The sequence below is a fragment of the Microtus ochrogaster genome, chromosome 7 (genome assembly GCF_000317375.1).
Source record: "Microtus ochrogaster isolate Prairie Vole_2 chromosome 7, MicOch1.0, whole genome shotgun sequence".
Taxonomy (NCBI): Eukaryota; Metazoa; Chordata; class Mammalia; order Rodentia; family Cricetidae; genus Microtus; species Microtus ochrogaster.
The window spans coordinates 38,771,600-38,793,243 of record NC_022014.1 but is presented as its reverse complement, the minus strand read 5'-3'; the positions used below and the strand labels follow the sequence as shown (position 1 = coordinate 38,793,243).

General features: G+C 50.2%; 1 protein-coding gene across 4 annotated transcripts; it reads right to left on the bottom strand.

The window, feature by feature from the left end:
• Positions 1–2,364: 2,364 nt before the first annotated feature.
• Flcn (folliculin) lies at positions 2,365–20,822 on the bottom strand. 4 transcript variants are annotated; one of them, XM_013347466.2, is made up of 13 exons: positions 20,675–20,822; positions 19,487–19,567; positions 15,848–16,117; positions 14,093–14,239; positions 12,615–12,836; positions 11,659–11,819; positions 9,813–9,904; positions 8,122–8,312; positions 5,856–5,969; positions 5,262–5,385; positions 4,603–4,734; positions 4,409–4,514; positions 2,365–3,381 (listed from the first exon to the last, which is right to left on the bottom strand). In XM_013347466.2, exons 2-13 carry the CDS (start codon positions 19,541–19,543, stop codon positions 3,180–3,182), a joined length of 1,818 nt encoding a protein of 605 aa, XP_013202920.1. In that variant the 5' UTR covers positions 19,544–19,567; positions 20,675–20,822; the 3' UTR covers positions 2,365–3,179. The 4 variants fall into 4 exon arrangements, with proteins under 4 accessions (XP_013202920.1, XP_013202921.1, XP_026636494.1 ...); XM_013347467.2 differs by having other exon boundaries at positions 20,715–20,822; XM_026780693.1 differs by lacking the exon at positions 20,675–20,822 and having other exon boundaries at positions 19,494–19,565.
• Between the last annotated feature and the right edge of the window lie 822 nt (positions 20,823–21,644).

The window sequence follows — 21,644 nt, the reverse complement described above, 5'->3', positions numbered from 1 at the left end:
GAACTCACAGAGATCCGCCTGCCTCTGCCTCCCGAGTGCTGGGATTAAAGGCGTGCGCCACCACCGCCCGGCTTTGATCTACAATTCTTAATACCTATCTAACTTAAAGACTAAGAGAATAAACAACTGTGCAATAAGTGAGGACAATTACCTCCAAATGTAAACAATGAATATCAATACATAAACAATATATAAGTATCTTAATCAGAGGTAGAAATGTACACTGCAATATGGTATACATATATCAATACAATATATATATCAATACATAAAACATGTTTTAAACAGAGGTAGAAGCATGCATGTATACAATATTCAATATAATTTAACTTTGTATCCATAGACAAAAAATCTCTATCAATATAATTATCTATAAATAATAGCTCACAAATACCATTATTATCTATCCAATTTTCCCTTTTTTTTTTCCAAAAAGATCCCTGAGCTTAAAAATTTCCTCTCCCAACCCTCAACTGTATACTAATTATAAGCAACCCTATCTAAATACTGTCCCTAAATCCGAGGACAAACTTTGTTGGGAAAGGGGACATCATCCTCTAGAATTACTTCTGGCTGTCATGGGGGCAATGTTCTTTCTGAAGGATCCTGTGAAAGTAAAATGATGGTTAAATTTCAAGATCAATGTCTTTTAAGATTGCAAACAGTCTCTAAGTATTTTGTGGAGGTCTGGCCAGAATGTTGTACATCTCAGCTAACCAAGTTGGAATCATATGTTCAGCTGATACCCGAACCAGAACTTGTAGTAACGCTATCAGCATCATGATGTCATATCAACCGAGTGGAGTTGTTGTTATGGGGGACCCATCTTCTTCCTGGAAACTTCAAAATCAGGGTAGAAAAAAACTCATTGTTCATTGTGGAAAACTTAAACATTAATTATATAGACATATACAGACATACATATATTCAATGAAAGGTATGATAGATATATTCAATGAAAAGTATGATAGATATGAAGAAAAAGCAAAAATATTTTCTAAATTCATATTTCTTTCTGTCTCATCCAAGATAGGTATTTTGAAAATACCTTGACTTCACAGTTGAAGTCAAAAGGTATGTTACTTTGGAGAAGAGATTTTGCTTTTGTTTCCACAGAAAATGAGAGGCTGTGGATTTATTCAGAGTTAAGAAAAATCAACTTTGATCAAGGAAGGCCATCTGAGAAATCTCTAGCAGGAATAGATGGCCCAGATGTCTGAGTTCTTCATCCAGAACCTGTTCAAGACTGCTGCCTGAGGTGATCAAGACTCACAGGATACTTCAGTCAGGACTTGATCATCACTCTAAAATTTTTTTAGGTCCCCATAAGATTATCAGTGCCCCTAACCAGCTGGAAGTAGCCTGGAATACTATGCCCACATTCCCAAAAAATGGACTATGGATATTTTCTTTTTTTTTTTTTTTTAAAGAGAGGGAAGTGGTGTGGGAGAATTGTCTGTATTCTGTCAATCACATTATAAATAAATGCTGATTGGCCAGGTAGGAAATATAGGCGGGAAAACCAGACAGAAAGTAGAAATGATGTAGTAATGAGAACAGAAGAATTCTGGGAAGGAGGAAGTTGATTCCTCCCTCTCCTGCCCAGATCACCAAAGCAGCAGGATGTGATCTGCCCCACTGAAAAAGGGTACTGAGCCACATGGCTAACATAGATCAGAAAAATGGGTTAATCAAGATGTGAGAGTTAGCCAGTGAGAGGCTGGAGCTAATGGGCCAATCAGCTTATAATTTATGGAGTGTGATTTTCTTTGCGGCCAAACAGTTGTGGGAACTGAACAGGACAGAAAACCCAAACAAGCAGGCTGGGCCCCCTCATGTTACAATGTCCCATGCTGGAAAGACAAGACCCCATATCCAAAGAGACACCACCTTCCTTCATCTATCCCGGACCACCCAGCCAGCACCACAAGCAGGCCAGGGAGCCTCCCTGTTCTAAGACTACACTCCTGCACAGGCACAGGACCTTCTGCTGCCCTCCTCTGACTTCCACCGGCGCAGGGCCATTTCCTGAAGTAAGGCGATGTTAGACTAACAGGTCGTATTCAGTAGCCTAGCCTGGTTTAAAACTTACTGTGTGGCCCACACTGGCCTCAGCTCCCCAAGAGTTGGGATTACAGACTGAACCGCCATGCTCTGCCCTGTCAACAATGAACCTCATACACATCACAGCCATCAAAGAGTCTATTGTTGGTGTGCGGATCCATCAGTGTCTGTAAGGTATGGCCTGCGATGCCTTGCTCGGCCACACTGGTACAGAGTGGCACACAGTACGCACAGTAGCACCTCGTTGATGGAACCCATTTGACAGTAGCACCACACATAAAAGCATGTAGTCAGCAGTTTAAAAAAATACAGATTTATTATGTTTCTCGCAATTGTACAGAGACCAAGACACATAAGCTTAGTCTTCATGTTAAATACAAACAAACACCAAAAATATCATAAAAACACATTGGGAGCCTTTCAGGAAACCCTTCCAAGCTGCATCCTTATTAAAACTGCAGTGGTGGGAGACGATCTGTCTTAAGACATATTCTGCAGCCACTGGTTAATGCTGCAGCAGCAACAGCGAAGGAAGCAACGTATAGTCATGGTGGCTCAGTTCTGTTATCCCAGCACTGGGGAAGCTGAGACAGGAAGGTTGCTGCAAGTCTGAAACTAGCATAGAGAGAATTCTAAACCAGGCAACAGAATAAGACCCTGACTCAAAAAATAAAATTCAAAACAACAACAAAAAAAAACAAAACAGCCATGGTTTAGATGTATCCACAAGCTGGCAAGCTGAAGAGAGGCCATGGGTGGGCACATGACCTGAGAATTCAACAACCCGGTCACACAAACCATTCAGGATGCTTGCTGGCTTCCCTGGTGGGAAGGTTTTGCTCCTAACCCCGAGAGGACACACTGCAGCAGGAAGGCTTCAGAGTCAGTTCTGAGCCTTTGTCCTTAGGAGGCACGAAGCCCATCTTGACAGTCCCTGACGGGACAGTGTGACACAGAGGGATCACTGTCCCTGTCTCCCTACATTTCAAAAGTTAAAAGATGACACAGCACCTCATAAAGAGCCCAGAAGTCTTCACTCCTCAAACAGGGCCTCCCCTCAGCAGCCAGAAACCCAGCGCAGGGTCTCCCGCAGACCTGAGGTGCTGTTCTCAGAGTCAGTTACGCAACTCTGAGGTGATGGGGCTGCGGACAGTGGACATGAGGTGTGACTTGTAGGTTTTGCTCAGGCCCGTCATCCAGAACTTGAGCAGCTTGACGTTGTCTTCCTCTGAGGCACCCAGGACACTCAGGAGCTTCTGCGTGTCCTCCTTGGGGCGACTGTCCACCTTGGTGAATTTAAACAGGACTTTCACTTTGCTGCAGAGAACAAGAAACAAGCACTGAGACGCACCGCAAAAGCACTAGGCTTTCCTCATGGGCCCAACTCCCAGACCAGGGAGAGCTCTGCAGGCTCCGCTGGTGTTCTGCCGCACCGGAGAAGGGCTCAGGGCTACCCTATGCAGTCATGCGTGGGGGGCCTCACCCTGAGGAAGGCCAAGCCACTGCCAGGGCGAAAAGAGAAAGGCATATTGCAGTCTCAGTTACTTGGGAGGCTGCAGCAGGATTCCTTAAACCCAGGAAGTTCAAGGTCAACTTGGGTAAGACAGGAAAAAAAATCCTCTCAAAAAAGGAGAGGGGCTGAAGAGGTGGCTCAGTGGTTAAGAGCACTGACTGCTCCTCTAGAGGACCCAGGTTCAATTCCCAGCACCCACATGGCGGCTCACAACTGTCTGTTCCAGTTCCAGGGGATTCATGGCACCAGGCATGTACATGGTGCATGCAGGCAAAACACCCATATGTATAAATCTTAAAAAAAAAAACTAAGAAATAGCTGCACATGGGTTTCACTGAATTATCTGACGCCAGGAAAATGTTCAACTAGTTCAGCTGATTTAATAAAATTATTACTAAAACTCAAGGCACAAGGAAACAAATAACTTTCTTTTCTAAAGCAGTAAGGATGGTTGCCAGGCTGTGCCCTACTGCAGGTGTGTCTAGGTCTGATGCCTAGCATCCTCCACCCCTCCAAAACCAGAACTGAATTAAGGAATAAAGAAACAGCACTTTGGTCATTCTGAGCCTTTTTCACATGGCCAGCATCAAATCTCAGCAGCTACCACCACCTCCCAGGACACAGGGTCCAGGGCAGGAGATACTGGATCACTTCCCAAGGTCACCTAGCTCCTAGGTAGCAGGGCTGGTATCTGAACCCCACTCCTCCTTCCACTCTGTGGGCTCCTAAGGGCCGCAGCGTCTGCTTTTCCACATGAGCCCACCACCATGGAGAGCTGTTCCCCTTCCCCCACGAAGCTAGGGAAGTTGTCACGACAAGGCTGGGGCTTACTTCATCCACTCTTCCTTGAGACAGATAAGGCACTGGTCTACCACATCCACAGACAGGTTCTGGTTGGTCAGGGCTGCTTCAATTTTATTCAGGATGGTGGGTCCAACTGGGGGCATAAACAAACACTGGGTGAGGAAGAGGCCGTGGTGCCCCCTCTTGCCCTGACAAACGGTGACACCAGCAGCAGCACCCACCTCTGTCTGCGGCCACAGGGCTCCCACTAGTCACCACGAACTCGTACTTGCTGAGGGACGGGTCGTCCTCGCATCCAGCAGGGTGGAGGTTTGAGCGTGTGGCCGTGTGGACCTCTACAACAACTGTGAACTCTGTAGCAGCAAAAAGCACACCATCTTGTCACGTGCTCCTTGGCCCCACCGCAAGTGCCCCCCAGGCACACACTATCAGGGACAGGCCTCCCGTGACTTCATACCTTTGGCAGTTTATTTTTTAAGGGTTAGTTTTTGCCTCGGCTAAACTAGAAATAACTCTTCGTTACAATCATCATCAGTCACATAGATAAATTTATTCTGAGCCACCCTCTGTGAACGGTTCCATTACTGTTCTATCCTGTAGATGGAAATGGCCTTGCAGGTGCAGTGGCCACACACACACACACACACACACACACACACACACACACACACACACGGCCAGCGGTATAGGAATTTCACAAACACCTCTGCACGGACCAGTCCTAACGTGAACAGAGGGCATTGCTCAGAGGCTCAAAACACCCCCAGGCCCAGCAGGTCTTATCTGGGGCTGCAGAGTGCTGCCTGGCCCCCAAATCTGCAACTTGGATCCAGGTTGCCTTTGATAGCAGCAGGGTACGCATCTCAAAAAGGGTACTTACCTGAGGCCAGCACATGAGCCGGGATAGGCACGGGAGGGCTGAGCCCTAGGAAGTTGCAACGGTAGGCTTCCTCATACTGGTTGCTGTAAGGGATGGTTCGGACACAGCCTACAGGCAGCATGGTCTGTGGAGGACGGAGTGGCTCAGAATCCACAAGAGCATCCTCTGCATCTGGTCCACAGCCCCCTCCTTAGTGTGTCCCTGTTCTCTCAGCCCATACACGGTCTCCCACCAAGAAGCCCCCTCCCTGTGCTGCCACCTGCTGCCTCTTCTGGTCTCCTCGCCAGCTTAGATGCTCACGAGACAGAGGCACTTGTGGGTTTTGGCAGCCAGCAGACATGCTGTGAGCTGCTCCTACACCACCGCCCCAACCTGACAAAAGCTGTGGCATCAGCAAGAGCTAGTACTTGCCCAGATAACGTCTCAGAAGAATTTCAGATTGAGGAAGGGGAAAACGGGGTAGCTGTCAATTGTCACAATCTAGGTTCCCTCCACAGGAGTACCGACGCCAGCCATTTTCATCAGGCAAAGAACTGACTGGTACCCCCGATATCCGCCCAGGTCAAACACTAGCACACAGGGGAAGGGTCTCACCCGGAGGACTTCAAATGCGGAATGGACGAGGTTCACATCTCTGCTTTTCCAGATCACCTGATTTCCCATGAGAACATGCCAGGCCAACATACGAAAAGAGGAGGCCCCCAAGACCTGAAACGCAACGCACAGCTCTTGATGTATTTTATAGGAGCCAGTCTGAAGTCACGGTCAGCAAAGGGAACTTTTCTGAAGGATACAGGTGACCTGTCCACGGCTGACAGGGGACAGGAGGAGTTCCCAGGTTCCAAAGGTATTACATTGTACTCTTACCAGCCCCCTCCCAGCTCTACTGTGAAACATACGAAGCAGATGGTGCTGGCATTCCGCAGCTGTCACCCTCTCTAGACACACTGTCACGCTGAAGTGCTTGGAAGCGAACATCTGCCTCACCACACCTGCCTCAGGAAGAGCGAGGGCTCTGCCTCTACCACCAGGATGCACCCATATCCTGGCACTCGTCCAAGCCAGCTGCCTGACGACAGCCTCCTTTACAGTGACATTTCTTCAGATGCCGAGGCTATCGCCGCATCAGGCCTACTTTCTGTTTGTGGTATCTTTATTCTCTAATCCAAACCAGTCTCTCCTCCCTGCCTGTCCACAACTCCTGCAGCACTGGAGGAGGTAGCCTGTTCTTTCTTGAGACCAAACATGAACTTGAAACAGAACAAGACAAACAAAAACAGAGGCTACGATACCCAATGCTCCCAAGCACATCTCCCTGCAACAGAAACCACAATGCCTGCTATAATAACCTCGTAGAGAGTTAGCGAAGCCAACCCAGCTCAACCCTGGAGAACAAATGGCCCCAGGCGGAAACTCCAGGGCTCACTCCATTTACCTGGAGATCGAATTTAGGGCTTTATGGTGGTCAGCAGGGGCCTTTACCCAGTGAATCATCTCACTAGCCAATCCACTCTCCAAAATGGAAATAATTCTTGGCTGGCAAAAATTAATGCTCGTTGAAAAAAAAAAAGACAGTGAGAGAGATGGTCGGTGGGTAGAGAACGGCACTTTCTATGTAAGCCGCGGGTGGAGAGAGGTAATTGCTATGCAAGCCAGGCAGCTGAGAGTCACATCCAGACAGAACCCACATAGAGTAGGAAGGAGAAACTTGACTTCCACATGCACGCTATGGCACACACAATAATAATAGTAAATAAAACAAAAATTCAGCCAAGCAGTGCTGGTGCATCCCTTTAAGCCCAGCATCTGGGTGGTACAGACAGGCGGATTTCTCTGAATTTGAGGCCAGCCTGGTCTACAGAGAGTGTTCCAGGATAGACAGGCCCCCAAGCCACAGAGAAACCCTGTCTCAAAAAACAAAAACAAAAACAAAAAAAAACCCTTTAAAATTCTAAATTAAAAATAAAGAGAAACACAGTCACCTTTCAAGAGAAAGTCACCTGCCACAGTTGCACATGCCTCTAATCCCAGCACTGGGTAAGCAGGCCCAGAAATGCAAGGCCATCATGCTCAGCTATAGTGAGTTCAAAGCCAACCTAAGACACATGAGCTCCTGTCTCAAAAGGATAAAAACAGCATGAAAAGGGACAAAAGGAATTGCCTTCACCTGGAGCAATCCTCTCCCCTGACCCAACAAGCCATGTTCAATCTCCGGCGTTTCTATGTATACGCCACTTCATGCTGCCTGTTTGCTTGTTCAGGCTAACTGAGATCCCGCTCTCTAGACACACTATTAATAACCAAGGCTGGCACGTAGGTCATGCCAGCCTTATTCTAGGAATGACTATTAAAGTCTAGCCGGCCTATAGACAGATAAAGGTGCTTTTCAACACCTTCGGGACGTTCTAGACAAGATTACAGGACCACAGGAAACCTCATCAATGACACATGCTGGGCTAGAGACAGTTTAGCTTCAGTGTGAAGTATGGGGACTTGAGTTTGCACCCCAGAACTCAAAAAGGCAGGCAAGGCATAGTAGCATGCGCTGGTTATCCTACAGCTGGGAAGGCACAGGAGGCAGATCCCTGGGGCGCCCAAGCCAGCCAACTAGTGTACTGGACAAGTCTCAGGCCAGCTAGGGACACTGTCTCAAAATACGATGTCAGTAGCACCCAGAAAAAAGACACTCTGGCATCTACACACACGTGCATACACGAACATGCATGTAGATGCACACGAACACAACAGATGCCCATTCTGTCACGGCTGCCATCTACCCGCTGAGAAGTTCCTAGTGCCACCCCGCCCGTGGATGTAGATGAAGCTCTTCTCAGTTAGGACCATGCCCAACCCCGCTTACCTGTCTCATGTGTCGAAGGGACTTGAAGACGGAAAGCTTTGGGGGCTGCCAGCTCCCACAGGCCGGGAGAAAGGACGGCTCTGCTGGGCAGCTGGGCAGCTCCCGCCCTTCAGCCCCCTCTGGCTCAGCAGCAGCTTTATCCTCCTCTTCGGCCTCAGAATTGTCCCAACTTTCTGATTCTTCCTCTAAATCTATAGGACAGACAAACAGGACAGGTATGGAGTGTGTGTCCCCTGGTTCTGTGGCCATTTCTGCCCAGCACCTACAACGACACCACCAATTCCTACTGTATCCTAGAGAGGCCAGGTGACTGTGTGCTAGTGCCTGGGCAACCAGGGGCGGAGGGAGGAAGGCTTGTGCAGAAGAGACATCGGAGAAGCTCGCTCTGCAAGGTGCTGCTATGTGCCGCTGCTGGAAAGCTGGGCCATGCAGTAAAGACAGCATGTGTTTATCGGTATTACTTGGCCAGGGGCCAGTCCTTGTGCCCCACACACTATCTCGTCCCATCTCCCTGCACCCAGACGAGACATAAACATTTTACTTCCATTAGTCCTCATGGCAGACTATTACAATAACATCTCCGCTACAAGTCACAGTGAGACCCAGAGAGCAGGGTACCCGTAAGGACAGAGCCAGGAAGCCAGTTCTATCTGACTCAAAAGCAAGCCTGAGCCCACATTCAGATTCTTCATGACCCAGTTCAGTTTCAATGTGGCTGAGATCCCCGTCTGCCCACACATCCCATCAAAACCTGACTCTGATGGCCTGCAGACTTCAGATTTGAGTCATGTTATACTCAAACGGTTCCAGTACTGATCCATAGGGATAGGAAAGCAACTCCAACGTCTCTCTTTTCTGAGTGTGTCTTGCTCGAGACCCCTCCACTCCTGAGTACTTGCACAAGCCACGTGCAGAGTGGGTGCTTGACTAGCGACAATCTGGAAAGAGCTCCAACTACTGACAATGGAGGCAGGGGTAGCATCGTCAGGAACAAACTGTATACCATCTAACGTAAGCGACCACTGCGTTCCCACCTCCCAGCCGTCGGGGAGGAAAGGAGGGAGAATGGGACAGGACTCTGAACTCCAGAATTCAAACAATTTCTATGGAAGTAGAGCCAGAAGGGAGGGCTGCAACCATGCATTGGGACCACCCTAGGAAGTCAGTCACACTGGACTCTAAGCATGGATGCAGGGATGATGTTGTACACTGATTTCTTCTGAACTGAGACAGCCTCTCTAAGAAGAGAGGCTCATGAGATACAAGTCTCAGGAAGTTCCTGAAACCAACAAGATTCACAAGGCTCCTCACCAAGGTTACAGAAGCAAACAAAGAGTTGCTGCGGGGGAGAGACCAGCTGGGCTATCTAGAGGGAACTCTGGGAAGCAGAGCTGCCTGGAGTCTCCCCCAGGGGAGCTGCCTACAGGGAACTCGCCAATCAGTTGAGCTACCTGTAAGTCCTGCAGAGAGCGCCAGGGATGCCGAACCCATCTGGGAACAGGGCACAAATGCACCATCAAGGAAGATGAGACAGAATCGTAACGAAATCACCAAGAGCATGGAACTGGTTGGAATAAAGGCCCTTCAGTTCACATCCAGACGCCCTGGTACCAGCTCCACTCATTGTGGCAGCCACAAGCCAGGGGCCCAGCTACCAGCACAGATGGCCCTGCAGAGATAAAGAGCCTTACCAGCAAGCTTCTCCATCTGGACCAGGGTGTCCTCTGTGGGTGCACCCTCCAACAGCTTTTCTGTCAGCCGGCTACCACATGCCTTCAGGAGCCTGGAGATGGATACAATGCCAGCAATGAGATACCCCTGCCAATGGGAAAACTAAACTTGAGGCTTACCAAAGCCTTGGTTCAATCCCCCAGGTCACAGAAAATGGCCTACACAAACATACTGGAGGACACCACCACCACCAAGGGAACAGTTTCCAAGACATGGCACTTCATTAAAGGGGATGAGAGGACTGGAGAGATGGCTCAGAGATTATGAACACTGCCTGCTCTTCCAGAGGTCCTGAGTTCAATTCCCAGCAACCACATGGTGGCTCACAACCATCTGTAATGAGATCTGGTGCCCTCTTCTGGCCTGCAGACATACAGGCAGACAGAACACTATATACGTAATAAATAAATAAATCTTTTAAAAAGGGGGGGAAATAAGAAAATGGGTTGAGGGCTGGAGGGATGGCTCAGAGGTTAAGAGCACTGACTGTTCTTCCAGAGGTCCTGAGTTCAATTCCCAGCAACCACATGGTGGCTCACAGCCATCTGTAATGAGATCTGGTGCCCTCTTCTGGCATGCAAGCATATATGGAAGGAATGTTGTATACATAATAAATAAATAAATCTTTAAAAAAAAAAAAGAAAATGGGTTGAGGCGGTTTGGAGGAACTGTTGGCTTTAATCCCAACTCAGGAACATAGGTAGCACAGCAGACAGCTCTTAGCTCTACTGAGTGAAGCGATGTTCTATGGCTACACTATAGATGGAAAATACAAGAACATTCTAGACAATTCTCAAAGGAAGAAACTACAAACGGCCAATAAGTATGTGAAGAATTAAATATCCTTAGTTATCAAAGAAATGCAAGTTAAAACTGCTTTGAGATTCCATTTCATACAATCAGCATGACTATCACCCAGGATGGGGCTGGAGAGGCAGCTCACAGTTAATGGCACTGGCTGCTCTTACAGAGGACACACATTCAGTTCCCAGCCTCCACATGGTGGCTCACAACCAATTCTAGCTACAGTTTCACAGTTTCACAGGATCCAACTCCTTTTCCTTTCCTTTCTTTAACCTCCACAGACATCAGGCACACATGTAGTTCACATACATACATGAAAACAAAAAACCACCCCACATATAAAATAGAAGCAAATACTGTGGAGAATGAAGGAAGCCGGAACCATATGCCTGTTGGTGGGCATGTAAACTGGTGCTGCCACCTGGGACGTCAGTGCGGAGGGTCCCCCAAACCCAAACCCATCACACCACTCCTGGACGTTACCTGCAGGACTGTAAGCCACCACACCAGAGATCCTTAAACATCCCTGTTCACGCTGTACTATTCTCCACAGCTACGGCACAGACCAGCCTAGACGCCCGAGAACTGACGAAAGTGGTACAGAGTAGAAGGGGCAGTACACCCCGCTAAGCTCAGTCCTGAGGCTCTGTGCGCTACACCCCATTTCCCTGGACTACTCAGTTCGGGAAGCAGGGGCTCCCTGTTCACAGCACACTTGTACACTTGACCTTCAAACCACAGGCCAGCTGACTGCCCACCAGCAAAATCTGCCAGACCCGAGCCCAAGCACCAGACGCCAGCTCAGAAGAGGCTGGAGCCAGAAACCCACTGCCATCTTTAGACTTGGTCTCTGTACAGAAATGTTCTTTGTGTCAATGCGAAGTAAATTCTACCTAGAAATGTTTCCATCCAGCGGGGAGATAGACAAGAGGACAGGCCTCGAGCCAGTCAGCCCCATGGGCAGGCAGATGCTCTAATGCCTCAGTACCCAGAATTCATTACCAGGCAAAGGAAGTATGCAGACACGCCCACAAGTTGTCATCACTGGTCAAGGAGGTCAGAGAGCGGGCAGCGTTGCCATTCCTCTGGTGCAGAAAGGGTGTGAAGGCTGTGTTCATCCTCTGGGCACGCTGTGGGCATCCAAACTGCTCTGCCTCAAATACCTGAACACAAAGGGTAGAGAAGCACACCTCCTCAGTGGTAGCTAGGACCGTACTCCTGGGTTACTGCCACCCAGCTTCCCCAGATTCTCTCATTCTGCTCTCAACTCAGAACCCAGGGCATGCCAACAGCCTGACACTGCCTTGCCGGACGGTTCTGCTGTGAGAGACTTCAGGGTGGCTCCTCTCTTTTGCTACTTGGTCCCTTGGGCTCCTGCTGGGTGTTCACCATCTTTCAAGTGTTGTTGGCCTCTCCCTGGCAGGTTCATCCCACAGACCACTGTAGGCGATGGGCACATGGACCATCTGGCTTCCCCAGCCTCCTGTTCCCTCAAGCCACATTCTAACACAGTACAGCTGCTCCATCTACGAGGATGGATGGTGAACAGCTCCTTCCTCTACTGCCTGTGGACAGCACACGGACAAGGGTCTGTGACAGAGGCATGCCCATGTCTACCCGCATGCTCTTTTGCAGCTGGAGAGGGTGCCCGAGGTAGGGCTCTAGACAAGACTAGTGGATAGTTTGGGTCCTGATGAGTACAGGAAGAAAAGACAGCAGGCAAGAAACCAGAGGCTGAACAGTTGTTAAAAGACACCAGGCTGAAGGAGTGTCAGAATAGTGAGTAAGGTAAAATTAGGAGAGCTACAGGCTGGTTAGCAGGAACACTCATCCCGCATCATCAGCTGAGCTGAGACCTCAATTTGGGCCCTATGACAGAGGCAGAGCCAAGAGGACCACTGCTGCCTGAGCACTCAACATCTATGGCAACAGAGCCAGAGACCCCCTTGGAGCATCACCTTGAGGGCCTTGCCCTGGAGCTCACTGATGATCCCACGGATCTTCCCCAGCAGGAAGGGCCAGGAGTTGATGAGGTAGATTCGATCCATCATGATGGCGATGATGCTGTACCAGCGCTGGAAGCCTCTGGCCAGGCTGTCTTTGATGAAGAAGGTGTGGCTGAACACAAAGCCATGCTGTTCATCGCCAAAGAAGATAGGGCCTTCGCGACCAGGGCACACCTTGGAGGAAGCAACAGTAACTTTAGGCAAAGCTCTATCCAAACTTTAAAGTCTCTTGGGTCCCTTTTCCTGTTTTTGGTTGTGCTAGGTTATTCAGGACCAACGTGTTATCATTAGGCTGCATCCAAATGTTGCAACTTGGTCTTCTGGATAGACCAGAGGGCCAGCAGATGCAATGGACTACTGCTGGGCCTGCAGAGTAAATAGCACACTCCTCTAAGTCACGTGACTGTGGTGGTGGTGGTGACGTTAAGTGCACACAAATACAGGTGCTTGCAGAGGCCAAAGGTGTTGGATCCCCAGGAACTGAAGTCACGGGAGGTTGTGAGTCACCCAATGTGGGTGCGAGGAACTGAACTCAGGTCCTCTGTAACAGCAGTACCTGATCTTAAACAATGAGCCATCTCCAGCCCCAGCACACCCTATTTTTAGAGTCCTGTGGTAACTCCCTCCTGACAAACTTCCTGAACATGTAACTACTGTGCATATGGTATTTGGCTGCTGCTAAGTATACATCAAGGAGTAGAAAGATACATAAAGCAACAGTCAGACGAGTGATACGGGTTCCAGGGATCAGATGAGGTGGATCCAGGGCTGCAAAGCCCTGTATGTACCATACGCCCGTGGGGCAGATCACACCTAAAAGCTGAGACTCGTGCTCCATAGCAGCAGTCCAGGAGCAAACCGGTTTTTTGCTGTTTTTAAACCTTTATTTTTATTTTCTGTTTATGAGTGTTTGTTGGCATGTATGTCTGTGTACCACATGCATGCAGTGCCCATGGAGGTCAGAAGATGATGTCGGATCCCCTGGGGCTGGAGTTACAGATGGCTGCAAGCCAACACATGCATGCTGGGCATGAACTCGGATCCTTTGCAAGACCAGTGAGTGCTCTTAACTGCTAAGCCATCCTTCCAGCCTGAATCATTCTTCAGTGCCAACATGATTAGTGCCAACATGGTGGGGTGGCAGTGGATACAATATAAAGCTGATACGTGGTGCAACAAACCACACAGCGTAGAACTGTTCTAGCTTAAAACATGCTCAGCAAGAATAGAGAAAAAAAATAACAGTCTGTTGTTCAAAGTGAAGCGCTAACACCTATTTTGACAGCCAGAGTCCCAAGGACCTCTCTTCGAGCTCTGACAACTGCAGCCACGCCCACGCTGCACTGAAAAGCAAGCCCCCTCGCTGTCCATAAACAGAAATAAACTTGGAGTCACGTGCGTTTCTCACAGACAGCCCAACGCAGCCTTACCTCACAGCTCAGGCTCCGGACACAGGCCTGGCGGACGATGCTGAAGAGCTGGGGGTGATTGGGGTGCTGGTGACTGACGTACTTGATAGAGGTTTCTTTATCATGACTGATATAGCCCGGGTGCCCCACAGCAAGTGATCGGCAGCCCTGCACACAGGAAGAACAAGAAACCTATAGCTAGAAGCAGGTGACAAATCTAAATGTAGAAAACATAACCCTTTCGAAATATAAAAAAAAAAAATTTCCCTAAAAACTTTTTTTTCTCCCTATTTTGAATGGCTCTTGGGGAAAGCATTCCCACCTAGTAGCATACATAACTTCACTTACGTATTTATATATATATGTGTGTTTCTTTCTTTCCTTTCTTTTTGAGAGGCAGGATTTCTCTGTGTGGCCCTTGTCTGTGCTGGAACTCACTCTGCAGACCAGGCTGGCCTTGAACTCAAAAGATCCGCCAGCCTCTGCCTCCCAAGTACTGGAATTAACCGGCATGTGCCACCACCGCCTGTCTTGTTTCTGAATAAGTATCATGTTTCTCTATGGCTTTTCCAATCATCTTTAGTGTTTTCTTCCCTTCCCCCTCCCCACTCACCAGAGCTGGTTCCTTCCTTCCACAGTGTTAGTTCTGGGAATCAATCTCAGGCCATTTATCGGCTTAGCAGTAAGCACCTTCAAACACTGTGCCATCTTGCCAGGACACCCCCGTTCCTGGAGACCACCAAATTCTTTCAAGACAGTCTCACAGTGTAGCCCAGGCTGGCCTGGGACTTGTGAACCTCCTTCCCCAGCCTCCTAAATGCTGGGACTACAGGCATATGTTGTTATGTCCAACTTCTTCTTTGTATAGAAATAACTAGCTTTTAAATTTAGACTTATCTTAGACTAAATTTAACTAAGAAAATCTAGACCCAAGGGCCGTCAGAGTTTTCTCTACAGCATACAGTGACAGCTAGTAGGTATGATGAGTCTTCTATTGCTTATCTCACCCAGTCCCAGCAGTGGCCCTAGAAGGGAAACCCAGGAGGAAGCCCCACTGTACAGTCAGCTGAGGCTTGGATGAGAAGCAGCAGCTGGACTCAGGGTTCACAGCTGTGCCACCTCCTGAGCGATGCTATCGGCCCCAAGCGGCTCCTTCCTGGGTCTAAATGGACTTAGTCACACGTCAGCCAGAGGCTCCAGTGTCAGTGCAGCAACCCAAGAAGCCTCCACTGTGACTTCCTGCTGGAGTGGAAGTGGAGCACAGGAATGTAAACCCAGAGCTCCCGACTCTTGCTACCACAAGCCAAGGCTGTGTATTCTGCAGGGGTCCCAACCTGGGACTATGCCAGGTAGGCACTGAGGTGAGACCCTCCCCAGGAGATCCTCCAGGACCCTCAGCGCCCTGTCCCTTTAGCTCTCCCTCCCCTCCCACTGCTCCACAGGCCTAAAGACCCTTTCCACATTTGTTCCGCTACCCAGTCCCTGTCCCTTAGCGTCCCACTTTTTCACATGATGAATGACAATGACACCTGATTCCTGTCCACTCTGGTGACAGCTGGAACCCCCCTACCCAACCCACAGGCTGTGTGGGACTGCCACTTAGCTCCAACAAAGAGGTTCCAGGGCCCACAAGGAGAATCACCCAGATACTGAATCGGTTAAAAAGGCTCCTGCTGGCATGATGAGAAAAATGCTCTCAGAACCTTGGGGGAGGTCTCTCATGTTCCCCCCTTTCTCAGAAAGGTAAGACCATCTCAAGATCTCAAACACACTTACCTCACACATGTCTGATTTCTTGGGCCCAGGGCTGCTGGACTCGGTGCTGGCACCCTCGGCTGGGCTGTGGGCACGAACCCGGCTGCTCATCTGGATGCCGCCCTCCTCTTCCTCAGCCTGCTCAACCTGGCCAGGGCTGTCCCCACTTCCAGCACCCTGGGGCAGGGGAGCGTGTAGAACCTCCGTGCAGAACAGAGTGCGGGGGCCATGGAGCTCGCAGAAGTGGCAAAGAGCGACAATAGCATTCATGGTGCCAGGGATGCCAGAGGCCTGTAGGGCAGAGACACTGTTTATGGGCTTGCCCTGTCCATGCTACGATACCATGCCCAGGACACTACATACTGGGGCCAAAAAGGTAGTCCTGGCAGGCTGCTGCTCCCACCTGCTGGCACTGCTGAGCATCCATTGTGTAAGAGTTGGTACACCAAGGGCAGGAGACACAAAGGGAAAAGACAGACAGAGGAAGAGAAATATAAATAAATGACCACAAAGAAAGTATTCGCTAGAACCGCAACAGATCCCGGAAGCAAACACATTTGTAGGCACCACGGGAATGACGCTAAGAAACAGGACAGATACCAAGGAGGGTCCTTCATCTATCATCATCACCTGAGAGGCAAGGTTTGAGTGCTGGGATACTTGGGGTGGGGGTTACCTACAGGGATAAACACATCCCACTTCTGCACGGGGAGACTTGGAGCTGAGAGGAGGTAGGACCAGGAGGGGTTGGCTACACAGGTCCCAGTGGAGCTGAAGGGAGCAGAGTGTGCAGATCAAGCAGGTGGGCTGGGTCAAGAGATGGGCAGACCCAAGGGCTGATGTTGATCTCATGAGCATTTTGGCCACAGCCAGGCACCTGGCTTGTTTTAGAAATGGCAAGCGTGCAGTGTTCTGACAAAGACAAGCACGCTCTGATCTTCACCTTGCAAAAGCAGACTGCAGGTGCCAGTCTCGCTGACCACTGAAGGGTAACGGGGCACTGGTTGGGGGCACTGACAGGTGGCGAAGCCCGACAGCACCAGAGTTTCCAAAGTGAGAAGGCAGACTCGAGAGATGATGGATCATGAAGAAAGGAACAGGGGCAACAAAGAGGGACAGGTGGGGGGCGCTGGGCGTGAGGTCTGCAGGGTTTTCACCTCCATGGAGAACTGAGTGGGACACCCAGAGCCTCAAACGTGGACCATGTGACTTCCACAGATCCCAGGGCCCTCCAGAGAAGGTGACAGAAGAGCCATCTAAGCCATCCTGCTGGACCACAGGAGAGAAGGGGGTGCCATGCAGCCTCAAGAGAAAGGCAATCCTACAACCCACTGTAGCAGGGACAGGTCCTCAGAAATCATGCAGACACAGGACAAGCCCTGGCTGACCTCCTGCTGGAGTTGGACTTGACCCCAGGGAGGTGGTCAGAGTTTAATGGAGACAGTTTCAGCAGAGAAGATGACAGAGCTGAGGTGGACGGCGGTGAGGGCCACCCAATAGTGCGAGTGCCCAGTGCCCATGAAGTGCCACATGCCTGCAGAGTTAAATGTTAGGTCATATGTGTTTTAGCACAATTTTAAAAAAATGAAAAAGCAGCCAGGCATGGTGACACACCTGTAATCCCAGCCCGCCCCAGAGGCAGAGGCCAGTGCAGTCTACAAAGCAAGTTCTAGGCTAGCCAGAATTAGACCCCGTCTAATAAAAATAAATAATAAATAAATAAAGAACTGGTCATTCACTGGCAATCGTGTGATTTCTAGAGGAATGAGGGAAGAGTGGGCACTGGTGTTCTACTCAAAGGGACGGCGGACCTGAGGGGGCTGTGGTGTTGGGGAAGTCCATCTCCACCTGATAAAATGATCTCAAACCAGCAGAACCCGGAGCCTCTAGAGGGGCAATTCACTCCTCCTGCAGCCGTGGGGTGGGGGGCAGCTGCGGGTATTTGTTCCCTACTTACAGCAAACAAGAAAAGGGGTTAAAGATTGGCATGCCTGCCAGGAAGTGATGATGGCGGTGGTGGTGCCACACACCTTTAATCCCAGCACTGTCATTTCCAGGCCAGCCTGGTCTATAGAGCGAGTTTCAGGACAGGCTATAAAGCTACACAGAGAAACGCCATCTTGTAAAACCAAACCAAAGCAAAACAAACAAAAAAGATCAGAATGTCCTTGGGGTTCTGACAGCCACATACCTGACCCGTGAACATTGTAGACCATACCGGCTGGCTGGAAAAGGTCTGGGATGGCAGGTCAGAGTGACCCTGTATTCTCCACGCCCATCATATCCACAGTCACATGTGGCAACTCAAGACTAAACCAACCATAGCTAAGCTCAGGTCCACAGCCTCTTCAGCCAGGTTTACAGTATTCACACAGGGCTCGGAACCACCATCTGAGTGTGTGGGTTCCAGGACATTTCCATTTTTAAAAAATTGAAAAGGGGGGGAAAAGCTCCATAGGAAAGTCCTACTCAAGGCAATGTACAACTTTTTAAGTCTCTAAATACAGGCAAGAAGACACTGATCGGAACCCACACTGTCATCTCTTTTGAGGACACCTCCCTGGGTACTCATCCCCTGGAAAATCAGGTTCAAATACAACCAAGGAGCTGTGGCCAGGCAGACGGCATGCCTGGGAAGCTGGCAAAGCAAGAACTGAGCGTACACCTCACAAGTGGCCGGTGACAGACAGCTGTGCCTTGCTCATCTCCGGCTCCTTTGAGCTGGCATTCCTCTAGTGCTCCGCAGTCGGCTCCCTGAGCTGGCAGGCTGCCCCGGCCCAGTCCTCTTGGGTTAGACCAGGATGAGGATCAGCGAGTATAAACGGCTGGCAAAGCAGGTGACAGAGACCTGGGGGTATGACACGTGGCCCATGGAGATCCTGACTGTGGTGTGAGACACAGGAGCTGGATGCAAATTCCCGAATATGCGGCAGACCTCTGTCTAGCCCACTCCTGAGCACTTGGTCTCCATGTGCCTGTCCTTACAAACTTGCTCCTCTAGACTGACACCCCCGTCCTACCAACTCCCATTCCCTCACTTGTCCTAGGCTTTGGGACCTATGTTGCTTGTATTCCCTTTATATATGTTAAGTCAGTGAAGACTTTGTCTAAGTAACTACAATCCCTTCAGTGTCCACTGCAGCTCCCAACACATGGAAGGCACCAAGTTACTTGTTCATAGAGATAACTACTGTAACCAGAGAAACTGGAGGTATTTGAGAAGTTTAGACACAACCACAGTCAAAGCAGAGTCTATGAATCTAGGGGCAGAGAGAGGGTCCAAAGGGTTTACTACAGTGTGGTCATTGACCACTGTCATTTAAGGATCCACATCTGGAATGCATGCACTAAGGTGCCAGCGGGAGAATCAGTCAGCTCTAGCTACATGGAATGATCCAGGCCAGCCTGGGCTACGTGATACAAGAGACACCATCTCATAAACAAGAAGAGTCCACCGCAGGGGAGATGAAGCAACCAATAACAGGATAAAGAGGCTGGGGATGTAGAGGAGTCAGGACCCAAGACAGACGCACACATCCTGGGAAGGGGCACAGCATCTTTGGAGGGGCATACAAAGAAATAAGCCTTCTGACAAAGCATGCGCAAGAGCAGCCCTTAGCCAAATCCCAGCCATGTGTGCAACATCAAGACGAACCTTACACTTAACTGATCACAATTCCACCATCCCGCCGGACGAGTCAGGTGTGGCAACTGCATGCAAATTCAAGGACCTGAGGTTTTCTAGGGAAAAAAAAGAAAGAAAAATCAGACCTAATTCTGAGAGCAAAGTCTTTGTAGTTTCTCGCACTGTTTTGTATGTGGCACCTGGATCCCAGTCAGGAAGTGGCCAGTTTTTCAGCAGCTCTCCAACCCCAATGTCCACGTTTTCACTGAGCACACTTCCCTGAGGGTCTAATCGCCCACCTTCCCAGGGTCTTTTTGCAGCTGAAGCTAGTCTCTTCACCATCATACTTACATTAAGAGGCAGGCTGTGCCTGTATGCTGTGTGCCCACACCATCTAAGCCACAGGCCTTGCAAACCATACCCACCCCATTCTTCCCTGGTGTGCCCTGGCTTTACCTCATCTCTATTTCTTGTCTTCTTATAGTGCCAGGCCACTAAGAGTGCCTTGTAGACAAACAAGGGGTTACATGGACCTCCACTGAAGTCAGCAGCAGCTGTGACTGTCTCCCACAGGAAACTCAGTACTCCCAGCTGCCTCCCTAGCTAGAGCAGAGTGGGTAGAAATTCAGCAGGGGACTGTATCCACAGCTCAGAACGACTCCCCACTCCACTACCGCTGCTGCCAACTTCGGCAGGATTTCCTTTAGAGAGCGCCCAGTCAGTCACTTGACACTAGCAAACAGTGTCACGTGCCACGACCTCTCCACTGTTGAATGACAACTGTAATAACTCTGCACCTTCAGCACCACACTGCCTGTGGCCTTTCGGTGCTGCGACTTCTCTCTGCTGGGCACCACGGTTGGTGCCAGGCTCCCAAGAGCTGCAAAGCCAGCCCGTACTCTCGGCAGGTCCTCCTCTTAGCTCCCTAACGCCTAGGGCTGCTTGTGACCTCCTCGACTGGAGCCACTGGCTAATCCCAGGGCTAAACGTTCTTTCCAGGGCACGAGCGCGAGTTATGCAGTCAGAGAGAGAAGTGAGGTGTCCTGCCTGCCCTGCCCTGGGGCGACTGAGCCAGGCAAACAGACCCGCCCGAGGGGCGTCCTAGGACGGCCGTAGAAAACGGACGCGTACTAGCAGGACAACATCTCCAGCGGTGCTCAAAAGGAAAGCAATGACCCCGACCGGGGGGTGGAACCCGTCACCTCCCTCTCCCCGGTGTTTACCATCCCCTCCTTCCATTCGGCCCTAAGGCCCAACACCAACCCAACTTGGGCGCTCGCCGTGTCCTGGACGCCGGGCCGGAACCCGTTCGCGACTGTCGGAGCCCGCAAAGCCGTTGCTACCGAGCTACCCCCGGCCGAGGGCTCGCCAGCTCCGAGCCCAGCGCGTGACCCAGTCGGACCGAACCATCCGCAGGCCTGCGGAGGGAAGAGAACTCCAGGGCCCGGCTCAAGCGAGGGGCGCCGCGTCCCCAGGCAGATGGCCAGGATGCTCCGAGCCACGCTGTGCAGCGTCCCGCTCCGCTGCACCAAGGGCAAGAGCCCCGCGCCCATGCGTGCCCCTCGGCGCCGTTTGTCACCCCCCGGAGAAGCGCAGATGGTTCAGGCCACCGAGAGAGGTCATTCTGCAGGGGTGACGTCAAAACTAACATTTCAAAAGAATAGGAGAGAATTAGCCGGCCAGTACCCAGGTCCCTACAGAAGACGAAAAGGAAGTGGAGGAATTTCCTCAGGGTGCTGGGCTTTCCTGGCTCCACTCCCCGCCGGTTAGGTTGCCGACCAGAGCCGGCTTCTCCCCTTTGCAAGAAGTGGAAGGTGCGGACGTGTCTTGGCATGGAGGCTGGTGACAGAGGAACACAGGACCGCGCATGTGTGGTCTGAGCTACCTACCTTTGTAAACTAGCTTTCAAAATAGTTCAAGGGTTGTGTTTTGTTCAATGGTAAGCGCAAGGCCCTGGGTTCGGTTCCCAGCTGGGGGGGTGGGGGTGGGAATGAGGGAATCACGCGCGCGCGCGCGCACACACCCACACACACACACACACACAAATTAAGGACTATTGGTTTGGCTATTTATTTTATTTTTTTATGACTATGGATTTAATATTTATTAGGAAAGGGCTTTTTTATATAATAATATTAGACATCTTGAAGGACTGGAGAGATAACCCAGAGGTTAAAGGCACTTGCTGCTCCT

What these genes read in the sequence shown, in the direction of transcription:
- Flcn (XM_013347466.2), bottom strand. Translation starts at nt 19,543, where the DNA reads ATGCAGTTGCCACACCTGACTCGTCCGGCGGGATGGTGGAATTGTGAT. An exon ending in TCCAGGGCAAGGCCCTCAAG is followed by an intron (nt 11,820 to 12,614) that starts GTGATGCTCCAA and finishes CTTTGTGTTCAG; the next exon opens with GTATTTGAGGCAGAGCAGTT. An exon ending in CCCTGTGGCCGCAGACAGAG is followed by an intron (nt 4,515 to 4,602) that starts GTGGGTGCTGCT and finishes TTATGCCCCCAG; the next exon opens with TTGGACCCACCATCCTGAAT.